This window comes from Eretmochelys imbricata, chromosome 2 (assembly GCF_965152235.1).
Source record: "Eretmochelys imbricata isolate rEreImb1 chromosome 2, rEreImb1.hap1, whole genome shotgun sequence".
NCBI classification, from domain to species: domain Eukaryota; kingdom Metazoa; phylum Chordata; order Testudines; family Cheloniidae; genus Eretmochelys; species Eretmochelys imbricata.
This window is the reverse complement of record NC_135573.1, coordinates 192,038,739-192,059,150: the sequence shown is the minus strand read 5'-3', so window position 1 is coordinate 192,059,150 and position 20,412 is coordinate 192,038,739. Positions and strand designations below refer to the sequence as shown.

At 45.9% G+C, this 20,412-nt stretch overlaps 1 protein-coding gene across 1 annotated transcript in view; it reads left to right on the top strand.

Moving 5' to 3' along the window:
• Positions 1–16,561: 16,561 nt before the first annotated feature.
• LOC144260179 (collagen alpha-4(VI) chain-like) overlaps positions 16,562–20,412 on the top strand; it is a 56,102-nt gene continuing 52,251 nt past the window's right edge. The window contains 1 exon segment of the mRNA XM_077808735.1: positions 16,562–17,261. Coding sequence (XP_077664861.1) covers positions 16,562–17,261 — 700 coding nt within the window.

Here is a 20,412-nt window from a genome sequence, read left to right as displayed (position 1 = left end):
CTGGAGAAAATTAGATTTTTATATAAAGGAAACAAAAGACCCAAACCTGAAATATTTCAGCCAAAAACTGAAATATTCTGATTTGGAAATGCTGTGGACTGTGCTTTGTGGGAGTTATAGTTAAGTTGTCTCATGTCCCCCTTCTCTATGGGTTAGGCTCCCCAGCCAGACTACATCATCCATGATGTGCTTCTTCCTCTCTCTAAGGAAGTGGGCTGTGGTGAATCATGGGAGATGTTGTCCAACCAGAGATCCCGGCCTATAAAGGAGAACCAGCTCTTGAAGCACCTGAACTACAACTCCCAAGAGACATTGCAGCAGCATTTCCAAATTGAAATATTTTGGTTTTCAGCCCATTTTTTTCCCAAATTTCCACCAAAAATCAAAAATGTCCATGAAAAATTTTGTTGAAAATGATTCCTCCCCCCTTTCATGGAAGTTTCCCCATGGAAAAAAATCCATTTTTTTCAAACTGCTCTGGTCTAAGGCCACAGACCAAGTTGGATGAAACTGTATTTGGCAGGTGTTGATGTAAATAACCGAAACATACTTTGTACAGAAAAGGGGGAAATGCATTTCCTGAGTGGGGGAAAATAAGCGTTTAGGGCTTGATTCTGCAAGGTGCTGAACACTCCGGTTTTGTACATGTGCTTAATTGTAAACACATGAGTAATCCCACTGGTTTCATTAGTGGCCCCATTGTTAGGATTGAATAGAGTTTAAGACAGATTATACTTAGATGTGCTGCTACTAGGTCCAGTGATATGTGTGGGCTCCTGAATTGAGAGGAATATTGCTATTTTCTGTGGTCTGGTTAGTAAACCCTTTGTTCTCCAGATGGGGCTCACATTGGATGACTGGAACTTTAAGAAAGTTTGGATCAGGATCTGAATTTTTACATCGGGAGCCCATTGTATTTTTTTCATTTCACACCAGCAGCAAAAATAAATGCACTAGTAATAATGAATCGTTAGACATTTTAAAAAAAATGTAAATGCTGATTTAAAAGCTACAGACAAACAACCAAAGGGAAACTCATAATCACATCACAAAATGAAGGCAGTTTTTCTATCTTATAAATAGTTAACCATTCATCTAAATGGTTAAGCAAGTAAACTTTTAAACCACCACTTGGGAAAGAAAGATGGAAAGTCTTTATAAAAAAGCTAGCAGTAAATGAATGAACTTCAACGTGACCCGCCTTTTCAGTAAGTCTAGATGCAACTTCCTAGCAGAGACCTATTCCTTCTAGTGTCTGGCAGACCCCTGACTGCTTGCAGCAGCCTATGTCTTGATATTAGGGATGAATGCAGGCTGAGGCAGGGGGCAGGTTATCCCAGGAGTATACTGAGCAGGGTCTGCTTCCGTGGGAGGGCGCTCCCAACCTAACCCCCACTGCTGGCCCTACCCCCAGCCAGTTGCAGCCACTCACCCTGCTGGGAAGCCTGAGGGAGAGCAACCTCTGGAACATCTGGCCCATGACACATTAATCACACTGACCTCCAGGCAATTAGGTAAGCCACCAACTGCATTATGTTTGCTTCTCCAATCCTCTCTTAAGTGATTTAGTGTTTTGCCGTATCTGTGTATGGCTCCACCAGAAAAATATGCTTTCCCCTTACAGCCTCTTAGATGGATGGAACTTTTTTCATAGAGACATTTTAATGCTAAAAGATTGATAATGCACTTATAACAATAATGCATCGGTCCTCCACGTAGATAAAGTGACTTCTAATGATCAAAGTTTTCCTTATCTGCATAGAGTTGACACTTGGAAAATATTTTCATTATTTTCATAAGTGCATTATCATTCTCTTAGTATTAAAATGTTTCAGTGAAACCAGATGGGGGTGGGAGTAGGGAGGCTTACTTGTTTCACTGTTTTGTAGGACAAGAAAGTTGTGCTGGAGGAATGTAGACTTCTAATTTGCTTTTGGGGGAGGAAAGAGAGGATGAGAGAAACTGATGTGAAAAACTAGACATATGGACTGAAGCTGTGTGTATCTTTCTCTTTGTACTCCAGGGCTTAAGTTTTTCCAATACACTTTCTAAGGAATGAAGGCAGTACAGAAAAAGTAGAGACCAAACTGAAGTGCTTCACCAGGTAGGAGGAATCTATTTGATCACATTCATTCAAACAGACAGAGGTGGGGCGAGAACTTGTTATGAGCAAGATCATGTTCTTTCTGCTTAACTGAGGCAAAAAAATAGAGAGAAAATGAAGAATAACGTGTATACAGCAATAAGCAGAGTGTGCAGAGAGATCTTGATACACGTGGAGTTAAAGGACTGTTAACCTAATTGGCAGCATTAGTGTGGGATCACGTTCCTGAATTGATTAGTCAGGGTGTGATTCCATGATACTGTACTCTTAAATGATTTGCTACATGAGTTTCCTAAGGTAGGGCCATGAAATTATCTCTTGGAGCTAGGAATGAAGTCGTCCTATGCCAACTATCTATGCAGTCTGTAAGAAGCAGTGAGTCCCTATGATTCTGGGGAAATAAGGCAAAATAGACAGTAGCAAATGGAGAGCTTGATCACCACCTGCTTTAAATTCATAATCTTATTTATTTAAAGCAGCTGCCAGGAGGAGGCTGGAGACAGTCAGCAGGGATTGATTTAAATCAAAGAGATTTAAATCACCAGTTTTAATCATTTAAATCAGCAAGCAGGAAATCTTGATTTAAATAATCAATTTTAATTGTGTTTTTCATTTGTACTTATTTACCTAAAGAAAGATTGATTCTCATTGGTTGGTAACTATTAAAACATGTTATTTTGCAACTAAATATAGTCTGTATGCTAAATTTGGTTCTTCTTTTTGCTAACCAGCTGGATGCACTATATCTATACACATTTATTTAAGCAATTATTGATCTTAATTTACATGTATTTGCATTTTTAATTTTTATATTTTGTATTAAGTTAGAAAATGGTGAATGATGCAATTCTTATTTACCAGATAATGATTAATTTTCTACTTGTGATTTGTGTCAAGCTACATTTGGAGGGAAATTAGAATTCAGTTAAAAATGCACAAAAACAGTATTTTTCCAATTTTTTAAAATTCGCTGAATAAAACTACCTTAAATGTGCTGGATATATAAGAAACAAAAAGTAAGTTTATTTAAACATGTTTTGCATTTAAAACTAACTGACATTAAACAAAGGCAGTATTATCTGTAGTTAGGGAATTGAACTGATTGTTTCTGGCCATTATGTCCTTCAATATTTTAGAAGTGGTAGCTCTCATTCTCTCAGACCTAATTTCTATTAATAGATTGGAAGAGAAAAACAAGCTTTCCTGCTTTTTTTTTTTTTTTTAACTCTGAATTGGTTTTGTAACTATGAATGAACTAGTCATTGAACTGAACTAGGTGAATAAACTGAAAATGAAGAAAATAGTCTCTGTACCTGCAGAAGAGGCTATTGCTGTCAAAAACTAATTAGCACTTCAGCTGGTTCCAGGTGCTAGGCCATTGACTTCCACCAGTTCAGTGGCCTGACTTTTTTTGTACTGAGTAGTATAATTATTTGTATTTAATTTCAATTATTTTAATAGTTTATGATAAGTGTAGGTTTAATATAGTGGTGCATGGTGGTGGCTATTAATCCACTTTGAATACAGGACTGATGGTCACTTTGAAATCTCCATAAATTCATATTGGCCCAGATTGTTTCACTACAGGAATAACATCTGAGATTTTCAAAGCCAACTAAAGGATACAGCCTCACTGGTTTCCTGAAAATTAATAGGAGCTGTGTGACTAAATCCCCCAAATCTCAGCCAAATGGTGTAGCCCATTCCTTTGTGTTGACTCTGGTTTCCAACAAACTGGCTTGTCTTTTGACCTTTGCTGGGACTTGAAAACTCGAGTATTACATTCTTTTGCATTTCCAGTTAGTCTTTGGAAACTTGTGCTGTTTCCATATCCCCTCGGAAATCCTTTTCATGTTACAGCAGCTGTGATAATTTTCCATTGTTGCCATCCATTGGGGCTATGTTTCCCAAACTTTTGAAAGTTGGTTTCATTTTAATGAAAGTGGGGCTTGATTGCACCCTTCCTTCAATCCTTCCATTGTTATTAAAGGCTCTCCCATCCTGATGTATGGATCTTCCTTGCTCCCCTGACTAGTCCTTCATGGTCCTCTGGGGAGGGGTGAAAAGAAAGGGCATGTGTCCTACATTTTAGGAAATGTTGCTTTAGGGGTTCCAGAGTTTGAATAAGTATAATGTTCTCACTTTAGACTTGTCTTCCTTAGCTAGTCATACTAAGCAAGTCCTTTCCCCTGCACCATGAACACGTATAACTTATAGGGATGTCCTTGTTTTTCTTTCAGAGTAGCAGCGTGTTAGTCTGTATCCGCAAAAAGAAAAGGAGTACTTGTGGCACCTTAGAGACTAACAAATTTATTTGAGGGTAAGCTTTTGTGAGATATAGCTCACTTCATCGGATGCACGCATGCTGTAGCTCATGAAAGCTTATGCTCAAATAAATTTGTTAGTCTCTAAGGTGCCACAAGTCCTCCTTTTCTTCTTGTTTTTCTTGACAGACTTTCCACTTGTGTGTGTATTTGTATGTCTTGTCCTTAGAAAAGAACACTAAACTTTGCAAAATAGATATTGTTTGCATGCTGCTTGCAAATTATCTTTTAAAATCTCTGTGGTTATAAGTCTGATTGTAACTAATGTGTGACAAACACTCTTGTGTGGTCCATAGCTTTTCATGAACATCAGGAAGTTACCCCAGTTTTTTCTACTGTATTTGGTTTAATAATGTTGTCCAGATGTTTATTCTCTAGCAGTGTTGTTTGTGAGAAGAACACAAATGCCATGTTAACCATGAATATAAAATGCATCTGCACAGGGGAGTCAGCTTAAAGACAGTTAAAAGGTAAAATGAGTTTACAAGAGATAATCTTGGTTTCTAAGAACATCGTTTTCACACACTTTCTAACACAAATGCTTCTTTCTATTAGAGATGAGCCTGAACTGTAACTCTGGGACTTTAGGAACTCAATTTGGTACTTTGCTTCCATTTCTGCCTTGTTTGTAAGGGATTGCTGAGAGTGAAACTACAGTCGTACATCAGTTTTTCCACAAATCATCATATAAAATGGATTCTATTTCACGGTCCGGAGAAACATTTAATGTGATTCCAAATAGTTTAGGGGGGAAAAGTCCACTTCCATAACTTTCTACAGAACCATGATGGCATGGACTATGCCACAGTTAAATTACAAGGGCTTTGACCGAACTTGTTTTGTCTATCAACTAGGTAAGCCTTGTGGCTATGCCAGCGTAAGAGTGTTAGGGAGGGCAGGAGAAAGCACCAGCCAGCATTTGTGTTGGGGCCATAATTTGGTTGCTGTAGCATAACGTGGGTGGCAGATATGATCCCGCAATTCCTGCTCATCAGAATGGCTGCGGTGGGGGAACATTGGCAACAACTATTAACCATAGATAGTGAGGGTTTTCCTGGGATAGGCATCAATCCACATTTCTGTTGTTTAGCATCAGAGATTGGTTTGTGGTGTCTTTTGGAGATGTGCTAAAACTGAGCACTGCCTTTAAATGGACCTTAAAGTCAGGAGCAATTTCCACAGCTGAAGTCTAGTTTCTAATTTGATCCCATCTTCCAAAACTGAGAGGAATTTCACAGACTTGAAAACTAAAATAGTCAGCTCAAGGGTGTGTAAGCACATCACTAGTCATGTACCTCCACCTTTGAAACTGACTCTAAACCAAGATCACTTGCCTTTTGGCTCTGGACAAGAAGAGCCCATTTAACAGGTTTAAAGCGTCACATCAACATTCCACCCTAAATCAGATATTAGAGAGAGTCCTGTACAGGCCAGATCCTGAGCTCCCTTTGGGCTGGTCTGTGCCGCTCAGTGCCTGAAAAGCTACCTAAATGGGCAGCTGGTGATTCCCTTTGTGCAGCGAAATCTCTCAGTGGTGCACAGCCAGTGGAGGTGGTGTGTTGGGCTGGAGACCAGAGCAGGTGTGGCCTCAGAACCTCATGCTCTGACAGTCCCCAGATGGTAGAATGAACTCTAGGGGGACCATTACCTTGATAGTAGCATAGAGCAATTGCTTCTGGGGTTGAATCGGCCCCTTGCTGACCCCAGGATTGGGGGGAACAAAAAAGGTGTCTTAGAGCCCCCTTTTTCTCCAAACTTGTGTGTCGTACCAAGCTTAGCTCAGCCAGAGCCCACCTCTCTTAGGTCGTACATCTCTTAGGGGTCTATATTTCTGGTATTATGCTGAGACCAGTACATCTGGAGTTGCATTTCATATTTAAGACTTAAATCCAAATTTCCCTAGCATATGCCTCTCTGACATTGCCATTTCAATTTAACCGAGTATAATAACTTTGGCAGGAATATTGCCCAGAGTTATTAATAATTCAGAGAGAAAGATATGTGAAGGTACACCGGGGAGATTGGACAGCCTCTTCTTCGCAGTATCTGGACTATTTCCTAGGCATGCTTAGTGAAATCTATCCATGCCCTTCTCAAAAGCAATCAGACCAGGCAGATTTGGAGTCATCGCTCTGGAGAAGGAACCTGTGCAGAATGTGTAAGAAGATTATATTAGAATTTAGGCAGGCAGGGTTTCTACACAGAACTACTGAGAAATGATTCAGAAACATACACACAATCCCAGTCTTATAAATTCAGTTCCCCCTATTTCTTCTGTCATATTTGGGGACACTTTTATGTGTTTCCAACTAGAGAAGTCACAAATCTCTAAACTGTTAATCTGTATTTATGAGATTTCAAACCTCAACCGCATTCCATGCAGAAAAGCAAGCCAAGATGGGATAAATGTTTGTGACGAATAATTGTTAATCCTGTTTCATTACCCTGAGATTTCCATTAATATTTCAGCACTCACAGCAGAAACATAAATAAAAATCTCCCCAGTAAAAACAAAACAAAAAACAAAAACCTCCTGTAGAAACCCTGTCAGCTCCTAGCACAGGTCATGGCCATGAATATATTTCTTCTTGGAACTTTAAAAAGCCTGTGTACATGGATTTTATTTCACACTATGGGCTCATTTGATCTGATAAACTCAGAGGCGTCCTGTGCTTTGCAGCTCTAATCCTTTGGGGGACCCTTATCCTAAATACAGAGGGGATTAATTCTAATATACTCTGCTTCCCTTGCCACCTTCAGTAAAGGCAAAACAAATAATCTCCTGCTAGCACCAAATCAAACCACATTCTGGCATTTGAAGAATTCTTTGTGGTGCCTTGAAGAACATCAACATTTGCCACACTTCAAGGAATATTGCACACCTGGTCACCATTATTATTATTAGTGGTAGTAATATTACCATAACATCTAGAGATACCAACTAAGATTGGAACCCCATTGGGCTAGGCACAGTAGAAACATAAGGTAAGAGAAACATCCTGTGCCCTGAGGAGTTTACAATTTATATGGACAAAACAGACAAAGGGTGAGAGTGAAATAAAGTCACTTCTCCACTTTTTGTCATACTGAAGGTGACATGGCAGGTCAGTGCCAGAGACAGGAACAGAACCAGATCTGCTGGGTCCAAGTGCAGTACCTTATCCACTAGATCCTGGTGGAATTTCACCAGAGGCAGGGAAATAGTCCCAACTTTCTTTCCAGCTGCTAGATTTCTAAAATGGGCTTCCTAAGAGCCCCTTCCAGCAAATCAGTGGAGCAGGGCCAACTTGCAATTATCCTAAACAGGGCTAAAGTAAGGGAAGGGGAACTCCTCTGTAAAGAAACACAGGCTTTCCTCAATCATGGGTCAAATTTAAAACACCATAAAGTGCATATTGCTTATTCCCCTCTGTATTTAGACTAAACTCCAGACCCTTCTGGTTTTGCTTAGCATATGATCATGGCAGACCAAACTGCTCCAAGGAAACCAATCTACTTTATTGCGGAAACAAACAGTTCTTTAAATGCACAAGTATTTGTTACTTGACAGTTAAGAAATAGTTTATTGGGTAATTGAGATTGCAGTTTCAATGCTCTTAATCAAAGATACTTGCCACAAGTATTTTATTCATCAGCTGGCCTGTCATTATTGAAAAGAAAAATTGGATACTGATGACAGTATGTTCACTGGTAGTGAAAACATTGTCTGCTTCCTGCCTTTCTCTGCATGTGAATCATGCTGTACTTTGTTGACCTCAGTTGATCTCCAGATGGATATTCTTTTTTTCTGCTTTGTGTAAGACTAGGCCATCATGTACAATGCAAATCTTTTCAAAGCATTTCTTTTTTTGCAGACCAATCCTCAGTCTATAAATCCTTTGTTTGAAAGTGTTAGCTAGTTTTCAGTCTCTCCTCTTCATTGTCATTCTACACACTACACCTTTACGTATAACTGGGAGACACAATTTACTAAAAACAATGAGGAGTCCTTGTGGCACCTTAGAGACTAACAAATTTACTTGGGCATAAGCTTTTGTGGGCTATAACCCACTTCATCAGATGTATGGAGTGGAAAATACAGTAAGCAGGTATAAATATACAGCACATGAAAAGATGGGAGCTGCCTTACCAAGTCGGGGGTTAGTGCTAATGAGGCCAATTCAATTAGGGTGGAAGTGGCCCATTCCCAACATCTGACAAGAAAGGGTGAATATCAAAAGAGGGAAAGTTACTTTTTGTAGTGCTAGTGAGGCCAATTCAATCAAATTGGATGTGGCCCATTCCCAGCAGTTGACAAGAAGGTGTGAGTATCAACAGAGGGAAAATTACTTTTTTGTAGTGACCCAGCCACTCCCAGCCTTTATTCAGGCCTAATTTGATGATGTCAAGTTTGCAAATTAATTCCAGTTCCGCAGTTTCTCGTTGAAGTCTGTTTTTTGAAGTTTTTTTGTTGAAGAATGGTGACTTTTAAGTCTGTTATTGAGTGTCCAGGGAGATTGAAGTGCTCTCCTACTCGTTTTTAAAAGTTACAATTCTTAATTCTTTTGCGTAGAGACTGTCCATTTTGGCCAATGTACATGGCAGAGGGGCATTGTTAGCCAGAAGGGTACCCAGAAGTCACCTACTACAGGACAGGCCCAACAAAGAAGATAACAGAATGCCGCTATCACCTACAGCCCCCAACTAAAACCTCTCCAACGCATCATCAAGGATCTACAACCTATCCTGAAGGATGATCCCTCACTCTCACAGACCTTGGGAGACAGGCCAGTCCTCGCTTACAGACAGCCCCCCAACCTGAAGGAAATGCTCACCACCAACTACACACCACACGACAGAAACACAAACCCAGGAACCAACCCCTGCAACAAACCCCATTGCCAACTCTGTCCGCATATCTATTCAAGGAACACCATCATAGGACCCAACCACATCAGCCACACCATCAAGGGCTCGTTCACCTGCACATCTACCAATGTGATATATGCCATCATGTACACAGGAAGGTGTGCAGGTAAATAAACCATTTACAACCAATTGTCCTAGTCAATGGGAGCCATCAAGATTCTAAAGCACCGTTAATGGCCCACACTTTGCATAATTACAATGGGACCTCAGAGTTATACTTCATATTTCTAGCTTCAGATACAAGAATGATACATACATATGCATAGGAGGAATATATTCAGTAGGTTATAACCTTTGTTATGATACCTTACAAGAGACCTTTTGCATAAAGCATATTCCAGTTACATCACATTAAAACTCATAAGCATATTTCCATAAAACATATGGAGTGCAACATCACAATAATATTTAGCAAGAACTCAGGAGTAGAGTGGTGTGAATAAATTATATTTTTGGCTAGCTGGCAGTTCCAAAAAATTGAAAAAATTAATTTTGGGTCAAACAAAATGTTTTGTTTGATCTGAAATGAGTTTTGTTTTGACTTAAAACTGTTTAAGATTTTTAATTGCATTTTTTATAAATAAAGTCAAAGGAAATTTTTAAACAAAAAGTTGTTTCAAATCAAAACATTTCATTTAAAAATGTTGAAACAAAATGTTTCATTTTGGGGGATTTTTTTGTTTTGGTTTGTTTTTTGTCCGAAACAATTTAAATTTGACATGAATTCACAAAATGTTTCAGTCAAACTAAATCTTCATTTCCTCTTCTTTCCCGCAAAAAAAGTACTGAGAGAAAAATTTCACTCCATTCATGTCAGGAGACAAGATTGTCAGGAGGGAAGGCCCAGCACTTTGATTAGCTGCATGAGAACTGAATTCAGACTGAGGGCTTGTCTACGCTATAGTTATGTTGGTACAACATATGTTTCTCAGGGGTGTGAATAAGCCACCCCCCGAGCGGCATACATTACACCAACCTAAGCACCGGTGTGGACAGCGCTATGTCAGCAGGAGAGCTTCTCCCACCGACATAGCTACCGCTTCTTGCAGAGGTGTCTTATTATGCGGATGGGAAAGCTCTCTCCCATCGGCATAGAGTGTCTTCACCAGATGCTTCTAGGGTAGACTAGCCCTGAGTCTGCTCAAGCACCGGAAACAGTGAGTTCACAGTGTATGCATGCTCAGAGGGTTAACCATGTATTAGCACAGAGCAACATGATATCTACAGGATGCTTACAAAGCACATTCCATCTAATGTACTATAGCATGTGTGACGTTATCTAATTAAAATATACCCATGCAAATCATTATTCCTATCTGTGACAGGTGTCGGTCAGTCCTCCGAGCCCCTAGGGGCGATGGAGAGCTATGGTCTCCGTGGCAGGCCTCAGCCACACCTTCCGGGCGTTCGGGAATTAGTGGGGAAGGTGTGCCAGCTGGAGTCAGTAGCGCGCCTCTCAGGCAGGGGAGCGCCGGCCGGAGTCAATAGCGCGCCCCTCAGGCAGGGGAGCGCCGGCAAGAGTCAGTAGCGCGCCCCTCAGGCAGGGGAGCGCCGGCAAGAGTCAGTAGCGTGCCCCTCAGGCAGGGGAGCGCCGGCTAGAGTCGGTAGCGCGCCCCTCAGGCAGGGGAGCGCCGGCAAGAGTCGGTAGCGCGCCCCTCAGGCAGGGGAGCGCCGGCAAGAGTCGGTAGCGCGCCCCTCAGGCAGGGGAGCGCCGGCAAGAGTCGGTAGCGCGCCCCTCAGGCAGGGGAGCGCCGGCAAGAGTCGGTAGCGTGCCCCTCAGGCAGGGGAGCGCTGGGGTAGGGGAACGCAGGCCCACCCAACTCCATTGCGTTCCAGCCCAGGGCCCTGACAGTGGCGGGAGGCGAAAGTCCCGCTGCTGGGTCAGCGGGGCCGTCCGCACCCGCTGACCAAACACACCCACCCCACGGTGTAGTTCGGCCCCTGGGCTACTTCCTACCCGGTCTCTCAGGCAGGTCGCTCCAGTCCCTCCATCTCCTCCGGGTATTCCGCTGCGGGCAGCTCCGGTCCCTCCATCTCGTCTGGGTATTCCGTTGCGGGCCACTCCCGCTCCCCCTCGGTATTGGACTCACGCTGGCCCAGGCTGCAGCCAGGCCCCTCCAGGTCCTCTGGGTATTCAGCGGCTGGCAGCCCTGGTTGCCACAGGCCGTCCTCCCGGTCAGGCTCCTCCTTGCCCAGGGCTTCGCCTGGGTCAGCAGCAGGATCGCGAGGGAGCAGCCTGTGTCTGTCTCCCTCCCTGGTGCTCTCTTCACTGGGCAGAGGGCCCAGCCCTTTGTACTTCCTGTCCTACCCTTCCCCTTCCGGGGATTGGCGGAAGCTTGGCCTGGCCCCGCCCTCTCAGGCTGAAAGGGTGGCTCTTTACCCTCTGGTTCGGAGGGGAGCCACCCTGGGCTCTCTACATACCCCACCCCTCAAATCCAGCTCCCGATTTTCGGAGCTGGTGTCCTCACCTTCTCCGAGGCGGGATAGGAAATCTGCATTGGCGTTGTCTTGTCCCGCCCGATGGTGAATCGTGAAGGCATAGGGCTGCAGAGTGAGATACCATCGCATCAGCCTGGCATTATTGTCCTTCATCTTATTAAGCCACTTCAGGGGTGCGTGGTCCGTAACCAGTATAAAGGGGGCCCCGAGGAGGTAGTAGCGGAGAGCATCGACTGCCCACTTAACGGCTAGGGTCTCTTTCTCCACGACGGAGTAGTTCCGTTCTCTGGGGAACAGCTTCTGACTGAGGTAAACAATCGGGTGTTCCTCCCCATCCACCTCCTGAGAGAGGACCACCCCAAGCCCAACGCCTGAGGCATCTGTCTGGACAATAAAGTCACAATGAAAGTCGGGGCTGAAGAGTATTGGATCACTACACAGCCGTTCTTTGGTAGTTTGAAAGGCCGTCTCACAGTCGTTGGACCAATGCACCCGGCGGGGACTGTCCTTGGTCAAGAGCTCCGTTAGCGGGGCCGTAATGCTTGCGAAGTGGGGTACAAACCGCCGGTAATAACCAGCTAAGCCCAAATATTGACGTACTTGCCTCTTCGTGGTCGGCACCAGACATTCCTGGAGTGCTTGGACCTTCCCAATGAGGGGGCGGACCTGTCCCCGGCCCAAGGTGTACCCCAGGTAAGTGCTTTCCTCCCGCCCGATTCGGCATTTTTTTGGGCTGGCCGTCAGCCCGGCTGCGCGGAGGTCCCGGAGGACTGCTGCTACTTGGTTAAGATGTTCCTCCCAGTTATTGCCATAGATGACCACATCGTCCTGGTAGGCCGCCGCGTATTTCGTGTGTGGTTGCAACACCCGGTCCATCAAACGCTGGAAGGTTGCCGGGGCCCCATGTAGGCCGAAAGGCATCCGGGTGAAACGGTATAACCCTGAAGGGGTGGCAAACGCGGTCTTCTCCTTGGACCTGGGATCCAAGGGGATCTGCCAGTACCCTTTGGTGAGATCTAAAGTGGTGATATAACAGGCCTCCCCGAGCCGGTCGAGGAGCTCATCGACGCGGGACATTGGATAGGCGTCAAATTTTGAGATGGCGTTGACCCTCCGGAAGTCAATGCAAAACCGCCGGCTCCCATCGGGCTTCGGTACGAGGACGACGGGGCTCCGCCACTCGCTCTGGGAGGGCTCAATAACACCCAGCTCCAACATCACCTGGACTTCCTCCTCTATGGCCTCCCGCATTTGCCTAGGCCCAACACCCCACGGGGTCGCCGCCCATAGAGAAGCTCTAACGGGGAGAACTTCGTGGACACCTGTGGGACTTCTTGAATCGCCAGTAGTAAAGGAGGGAGCAGCTGGTCCCACTGGCGGAGATCCTGGGTGGGGAAACGCCGCAACATCCCCTTCAGGGTCCGGTTGAACCGCTCGACCAATCCGTCAGTCTGGGGATGGTAGACCAAGGCCTGCAATTTCTTAATCCCCAATAGGGCACATACCTGGTGGAACAGCTTAGACGTGAAGTTGGTCCCTTGATCAGTGAGTATCTCCCATGGGAGGCCCACCCTTGCGAAGATCTTCACGAACTCCGCAGCGATAGTGCGGGCGGTGATACTTCTTAAGGGGATGGCCTCCAGGAAGCGGGTGGCGTAGTCCATCAGGACGAGGATGTATTGATGGCCCGCCTTGCTTTTTGGGAACGGCCCGACCAGGTCCATTGCTACCTGCTCAAATGACACACCTACGACTGGTAACGGGACCGGGGGGCCTTCCGTACCCCGGCCGGGGCTGCATGTTGGCAGTCCGGGCACGACGCACAATACTCCTTCACCTCACGGTGGAAGCCAGGCCAGAAGAACCTGGCCAGGACCCTGGCCACAGTTTTTTCCTGCCCTAAATGGCCGGCAGCCGGGATGTCATGTGCAAGCTTCAGGACAGCCCGACGATGGATGCGGGGGACCACGAGTTGGGTCCGGACCTCTTGGGTCTGGGGGTCTCGGTCAAGGCGGTAGAGCCGCTCATGGTTGAGTTCAAATCTGGGCCACTGGGTGGTGCACTGCGCCTCCACAACCTCACCATCCACCCGGGCCAGCTGCTCATAGGCAAACCGGAGCGTAGGATCCTCCCTTTGATCTCGGCTAAAGTCCACCAGGTCAGGAGGGGGACCCACCATTTCCCGGCCATCCTGCCCGGGGGTGGGGCCTGGTTCAGCTCCAGGGTCGGAGGTCGAGTCAGGTCCTGTCTTCTTCTCAGGCGAGGCTCCCTCAAACGCCCCTTTGGTGGGTAGGGATTGGAGCACGTCGATGAAGTCTGGCCAGTGACGGCCCAGGATTGCTGGATAGGCGAGGGATGACGCCACCGCCACATTCATCAACTGAGTTACTCCATGCACCGTAATGGGGACCCGCACCGTGGGGTACGATTTTACATCTCTGTGGATGCACTGAATCCGTACTTCCCCGATGGTCCGCTTGGTGTCCGAGAAGAGCGCCTGGCGGACAAGGGTCTGCCCACAGCCCGAATCAACTAGACCCACCACGGGGACCCCGGCGACTTCCATGGGAGCTGTCAGTTTGGCCACGGAGGGCAGACGGGCCCGTCACTCCCCAGCGCACACCAGGCCAAAGTTGCAGTCCATTGCAGGACAGCCCCGTTGCAGATGCCCATACTCGCCATATTGGAAACAAGGTCCTACCTCTGGGCGGGCTGGCCGCGTGGGGGCACCAGTGGGGCCGCAGAGTGGGCCGGGGCCTGGTGGTCGGGTTAAGCGTCCAGGGCCGAAGAGTGGTGTTGACTTGGGCTGTCGGGAAAACTTGGTCCTGCTGCCTTCTGGTCGTCGGGTATGGTGGGGTGCGTTGGTTTCGGAGGTGGGCCCCCTCCGTTCAAGTTTCTGTGCATTGGGTCCAGGGTTTGGGGGGCGAGCGGCCAGTCCTATCGAGGCCTCAGCCTTGAGAAAGTCCTCCATAAGCGAGACGGCCGAGCTCAGACTTTGTGGCCGGTGCCGTAACAGCCAAGCCCTCCCCTGGGGTGGGAGGATGTGCACGAATTGTTCGAGGATGACCTGTTCCGTCACCTCAGCTGCGGTTCGATGCTTGGGTTGGAGCCATCGGGTACCGCGTCCTTCAGTTCCTGGGCCACTGCCCGGGTCTGGTGCCCGGTGGGTAGACCTTTTCCCGAAACTGTCGCCGAAAGGTTTCTGGGATAATGTCGAAGGCATCCAAGATAGCTGCTTTCACTCGAGCATAAATGCAGGCCTCATCATCTGGGAGCCCACGGTAAGCCTTCTGGGCTAGCCCCATCAGATATGGGGCAAGGAGTGTTGCCCATTGGTCAGGCGCCCAACCAGCCACTGAAGCAACCTGCTCGAAGGTCACTAGGTAGGCTTCCGGGTCATCTTCCGGCCCCATCTTGGCCAGACGGATCGGTGGGGCAGGAGGGGTCGGGGTGGCTGCCCGCTCTGGTTGAGCACCACCATGGCCCGACCACAGGGTTGCAAGCTGCTGGAAGCACTGGGTTTGCTGTTCCTGGTGCTGGGCCTCCAGGGTTTGAAGCAACTGCTGCTGGTGGGCGTCCAGCTGCTGCACGAGTTGGTGCTGCTGCTGTTGCTGGCTCTCAGCCAGGAACTTGATAAGCCTTTCCAACTCCATCTTTCCAGTAGGGGAGCTTCAGAGGCGCCCTCGCACTAACCCCTTTCAGCAGGGGTTGGGAATCACTTGCCCGCATTCTCCACCACTTGTGACAGGTGTCGGTCGGTCTGAGTTTACTGTAAGCGTGCCTTTAGCCAGAATCCACCTTGAATAAAATGCTATTAAACATGAAATTATAGTGGTTGTAAGAAAGTTATTGCCGAACGATCTTTTGATTGGGGATGATATTAAAGCTTGTTCAGTCAGGTTGATATCATAAATCAGTCACAGGAAAGAAATTATCCGAAACCTGTGTCTAATAGGGGAAATGATTTACCTATGGAGAGTTTCTCCAAATATGTGTCTGAGGAAGATAGCTGTTTGTCTGTGAATGAAGTTTCTGAATGTCTGTCTAATATCTCAAAAGTGAATCTGGAATTAGATAAAGCACAGAAAGTACTCACTGATCAGAGAAATGCTTCTCTAGAGCAAATTAAAGTTGGTGATCAGGTTAAAACCCTAGCTGAGGAAGAAAGGGGTACATTCTTGGTGAGTGTTGGAAAGCTTGTGAAAGTGAGCCTAACCAATGTAAAAGTAATCCTATGATGAGCTGCTGCCTGTGAAAAGCCGCAATGTGTCTGTTGGAAGTGGCAACTTGCCTGTTAAGGAAGCTGTCCCACGCTCCAAGCAATTGTCCGTGAACAGCCATGTGTGCCGGGACAAGGGAAATAATATCAAAAGCTGTTTGTCTGTTAAATGGGAATGTTTCTCCAGCTCTTCTCTGTCTGTAAAGCAGACAGAAGAAGGCTGTCAGCCTATGATGGTTGAACATTTGTCAGTTGCCTCAGAGCTGATTCTGGATTTAACTGAAGCCCAGGATGGAAATGTTCCTAAATTTGTGTCTACTAGGGGGAGTGACATTGGAACGAGGGTGCATCCGGTTAATGTCATAAATAGCTCCCAGGAACTAAGCAATTCTGTTGCTTCTATTTTGCCTGTTGCTAGTGTGTTGCTGGGTAAAGAGATGACAATCTTGTCTGATCAGGTTGATATCATAGCCAGGGCACGAGAAAAGCATGAGTGTGATTTGACTGTTACTCACTGACAGTGTGGAAACTTGTAACAAGGAAGAGAATGCTTTTAACCTTTTGACCATGGAGTCTAGCAGCTTGCCTGAAAGGGGGTTATGTAAAAATCCTCCTGATGGGCCAGAGGTGATTCTGGATGTAAGTGAAACTCAGAAGGAGTTTTGTAATTTGTCTGTTTTGCCAATGTCGGTTCTGGACATAAATAAAGCTCAGAAAGAATCAGTTACAGTTAATGATATTGCAGGAGGGAAGCAATTTCTTAGTGAAGCCTTTGAAGTTTGTAAAAAGTCAATAGCTGTGCCTAGTGTGGGTGACAAGGTATTATTACTTCCATTAACTCTTTATGGGCCATTGTTGATAGTAAACAGTCTCTCTTCCGAGAAAAGCGTGTTGGTGCTTAATGGCCAAAGTATTTCAAGTAAAAATGAATCCACTGAATTTGCTTTGGAAAAATCTAGTGTGGATAGCTTAAAGGAGGCTTTTAAAACTAATATTGGAAATGAACACTCTGTGTCTCAGGTTCAAGGAAAAGGCTGGATTCCTGGCTTTACACAGCAGAGCAGCCTTGTGAATAGACCCGTGGACACTTTGGATTTGTCATGTGATTTCTTCGTAAGCTATAATGCATCTGATGCCTTGTGGATGCAGAAATCGGTAGTTGAAAAGCAGGAAAACTGTAGTTCAAACATAATGATAGAAAATGGTTCTGTCACTGTAAGGCATGGTGTCCATGCAAGTTACCTTGCTAACAAGGGAAAAAAGAAAGGCAAGTTAACCATTGAAAGGCAATGTGCCCTTACAGACTTGCCTCACTCATCTCTAAAATACCAAAAACCCCCAAAACTGGTTAAATTGGAGCCTATGTTAAGGAAAACCCTAAGATAAAGAAAAAGCTACAAAAGTTCAAAAGGGATATTAAACAAGCTGACCTAAAGAATAATTTATCTAAACAAAAGGCTTGGCATCACAAAAATAATTGTAAATGTACACTTGTGATAGAACTGATGTTATTGCTAATGAGTGGAACTAACTTGTTGCTGATACCAAAAACTGTAAAAATGTACAATATGCATGGTCTTTTGGAAAAACCCTTGAACATGTTAAGAGTGGTACATAATAGAAACCCTTATGATTATGCTGCTTGGTTCAATAAGAACACACTTTGTATTAAAAGGCCTAATAATGCTGAGATATCACATCTAATGCCTGTACACAATCCTAAAACTTTCCACAACAGAAAAACCGCTACAAGCTTGAACTGCTGTGCACAAAGGGAAACTGAGGTACAACACTGCACAACCTTCATGGCTGAATGCCAGAGTAAGTGCTCCCTGAAGAACTTTAATGGCTATGTTAAGTCAACACATAGACCAAACCCTGGAATCACTAAAGCGTTTCACAAAGTATGGACTAAGCTTTTAACTTGGGCCAAAGCATGCATCAATAATTTGGCTTTGCAAGGAATTCAGTATAAACACAGCTCATGTCAATGTTGGAAGGTCTTTAAGTTGTATCCAGGAGCTCTAATTGTGACTTTCTACACCAATCTCGTGTTGGGGGTGTGACGTTGTCTAATTAAAATATAACCATACAAATCATTATTTTTACCACTGTTATATAATTGCAATGAATCTTATACAAAGTGTAACACGTGTCAGTTCCTTTGGGATTGGTAGAACCCTTTTTATATGACGAAATAAGATTTTCATTAATCCTCATCATATCTGACTTGGGTGCCTATGTGGAGGCCCAAGGCTGGGTTACTTTAAGGGAACTGTTGTGTGGACTTCTGAGTAACCAGTGAGGTAATACAGAAGCTGTTTTGTGCTGGCTTGGTAAACCTATGTATTGTAATATCCACCAGCTTTGGGGATTGTCTACCCCATGCCTTGCAGTTCACCCTAATGGAGTGACCTCAGCTGGCTTCCCTGGGACCCTGGTTACAGCATCAGTAGAACTGTTTTGTCTTATTAAGACGATTCTGAAATGCATTTTATTTACTTTATATAGTTTTCTTCCCAACTCATAGGATAATGTATTTAAATTTTAAAATTCATCTTAGCAAAGAAGTTTCAGTCGTAGGGGAGGTAGCATTCAGAAAAAGCAATTTGAAAATGACAGTAAAGCACAGAGCTACATTTTTACCTCAGGCACTGATTTGGGCCATGTTATACTCTTCTGCAGAAAAACTGAGGGAGGGGGACAGAGGGTCCAGAAAGCTTCGTGCTGCTCAGCTTGTGGAGTTTCATTCTACTGCTCCCCTAAAAGTGGAAGGGCTTGGGGGCAATGGAAGTGCTCAGACCAAGGGATCCAAGCCGGAGGAGTCCAGGTGTCTGTGGGAAACTCCTCTCCCATCTTTGCAGATCAGGGGGATTTTGCAGGGAAGGCCTGACCTCTGTAATGAGCTATTCCTCTGCCCCTCCCTGAACATGGTTCTTGGAGAGTCTGTGCTGCTATTGACTGCTTTGCCCAGGAGTTGTGCTTGAGAAGCCATGGGGAAGCCTGAGATAATGAGCAGCATTAACTTGCGTGTGAATAATATATGTTAAGCTGCCTACAGGATCTGGAGGAGAACAAACATGGAAGCCATTAACTCCCACCCCTCTCTCTTGACTTGCAGAACCCGAACACCTAGGGATTGGAGGGCCTTTGACAGGCCTCTGATGCAGCAGGCAATCATGATCTGGAGCTCATATATTCGTAGAATTTAAACACCAGAAGGGACATTTGGATCCATCTAATCTGGTCTCCTACATAACACAGGCCATAGAATTAATAGTCACCATACCTCATTTTCTCATTCCCTCCTCTGCACAGAACCAACCCACCTGGCTCCCCTCTGCTCCTGTCAGCACAGGGGGCCATCCAGCCCTTTTATTCCTAATGTTTACCAAATATATTTTCTTCCATCTGCTAACGTTCTGTGCTTTGTACTGTGGAGTTCAGTTCTGATCCTGGCCAGACCTTGAGGGGAGTATTAGAGAGCAGGCCGCTTTTGAAGGGCAGCTGGGAACCAGTCAGAAAGAGCAGAAGCGGCTCTTCAGCCATGTCACAAAAACAACATATGAAATCTTCCCATCTGAGCTTGCAGAAAGAGACGAGCCTGGGCTTCGTTGCTGTGGTTCAACATTTCTTTTTCTTCTGGTCAATAGGTTGTTGTCACATAGTTTACACAAGCTAAAACACTTTTAAAAAGAAGTCTCTCTGCCCATTTCAACAATTTCCGTTGCCTATGCTGAATACGTGGCTCAAACTTGTGCTTTCCATGAGTCAGGAAAGAGGGTGGAAATAGGGTTGCCAATGTTCTAATCGTACAAAACGGAACACGCTTCCCCCGCCCCTGCCCTGCCCCTTCTCCATGGCCCCATCCCCCTCACTCCATCCTCCTCTTCCTCTGTTGCTTGCCCTCCCCCATCGTCATTCACTCGCTCATTTTTACCGGGCTGGGGCAGGAGGTTGGGATGCAGGAGGGGGTGAGGGCTCCGGCTGTGGGTGTGGGCTTCAGGGTGGGGCCAGAAATGGAGGGATTCAGGGTGTGGGAGGGGACTCTGGGTTGGGGCAGAGGGTTGGGGGCGGGCTCTGGGGTGGGGCTGGGGATGAGGGATTTGGGGTGCAGGAGGAGGCTACAGGCTTGGGGTGGAGCTGAGGGGTTCAGAGTGTGGGAGGGGCCTCTGGGATAAGGCAAGGAGTTGAGGTGTAGGAAGGGGTACAGGCTCTGGGCTGGGGGTGCAGGTTCCTGGTTGGGGCCAGAAATGAGGGTTTCAGAGTGTAGGAGGGGGCTCAGGGCTGGGGTAGGAGTTTGAGTTGCAGGGTGAGGGTTCAGGCTCTGGGAGGGAGTTTGGGTGAGGGAGGGGGCTCAGGGCTGGGGCAGGAGGGTGGGGTGCGGGAGGAGGTGCGGGGTATGGGCTCTGGGTGGT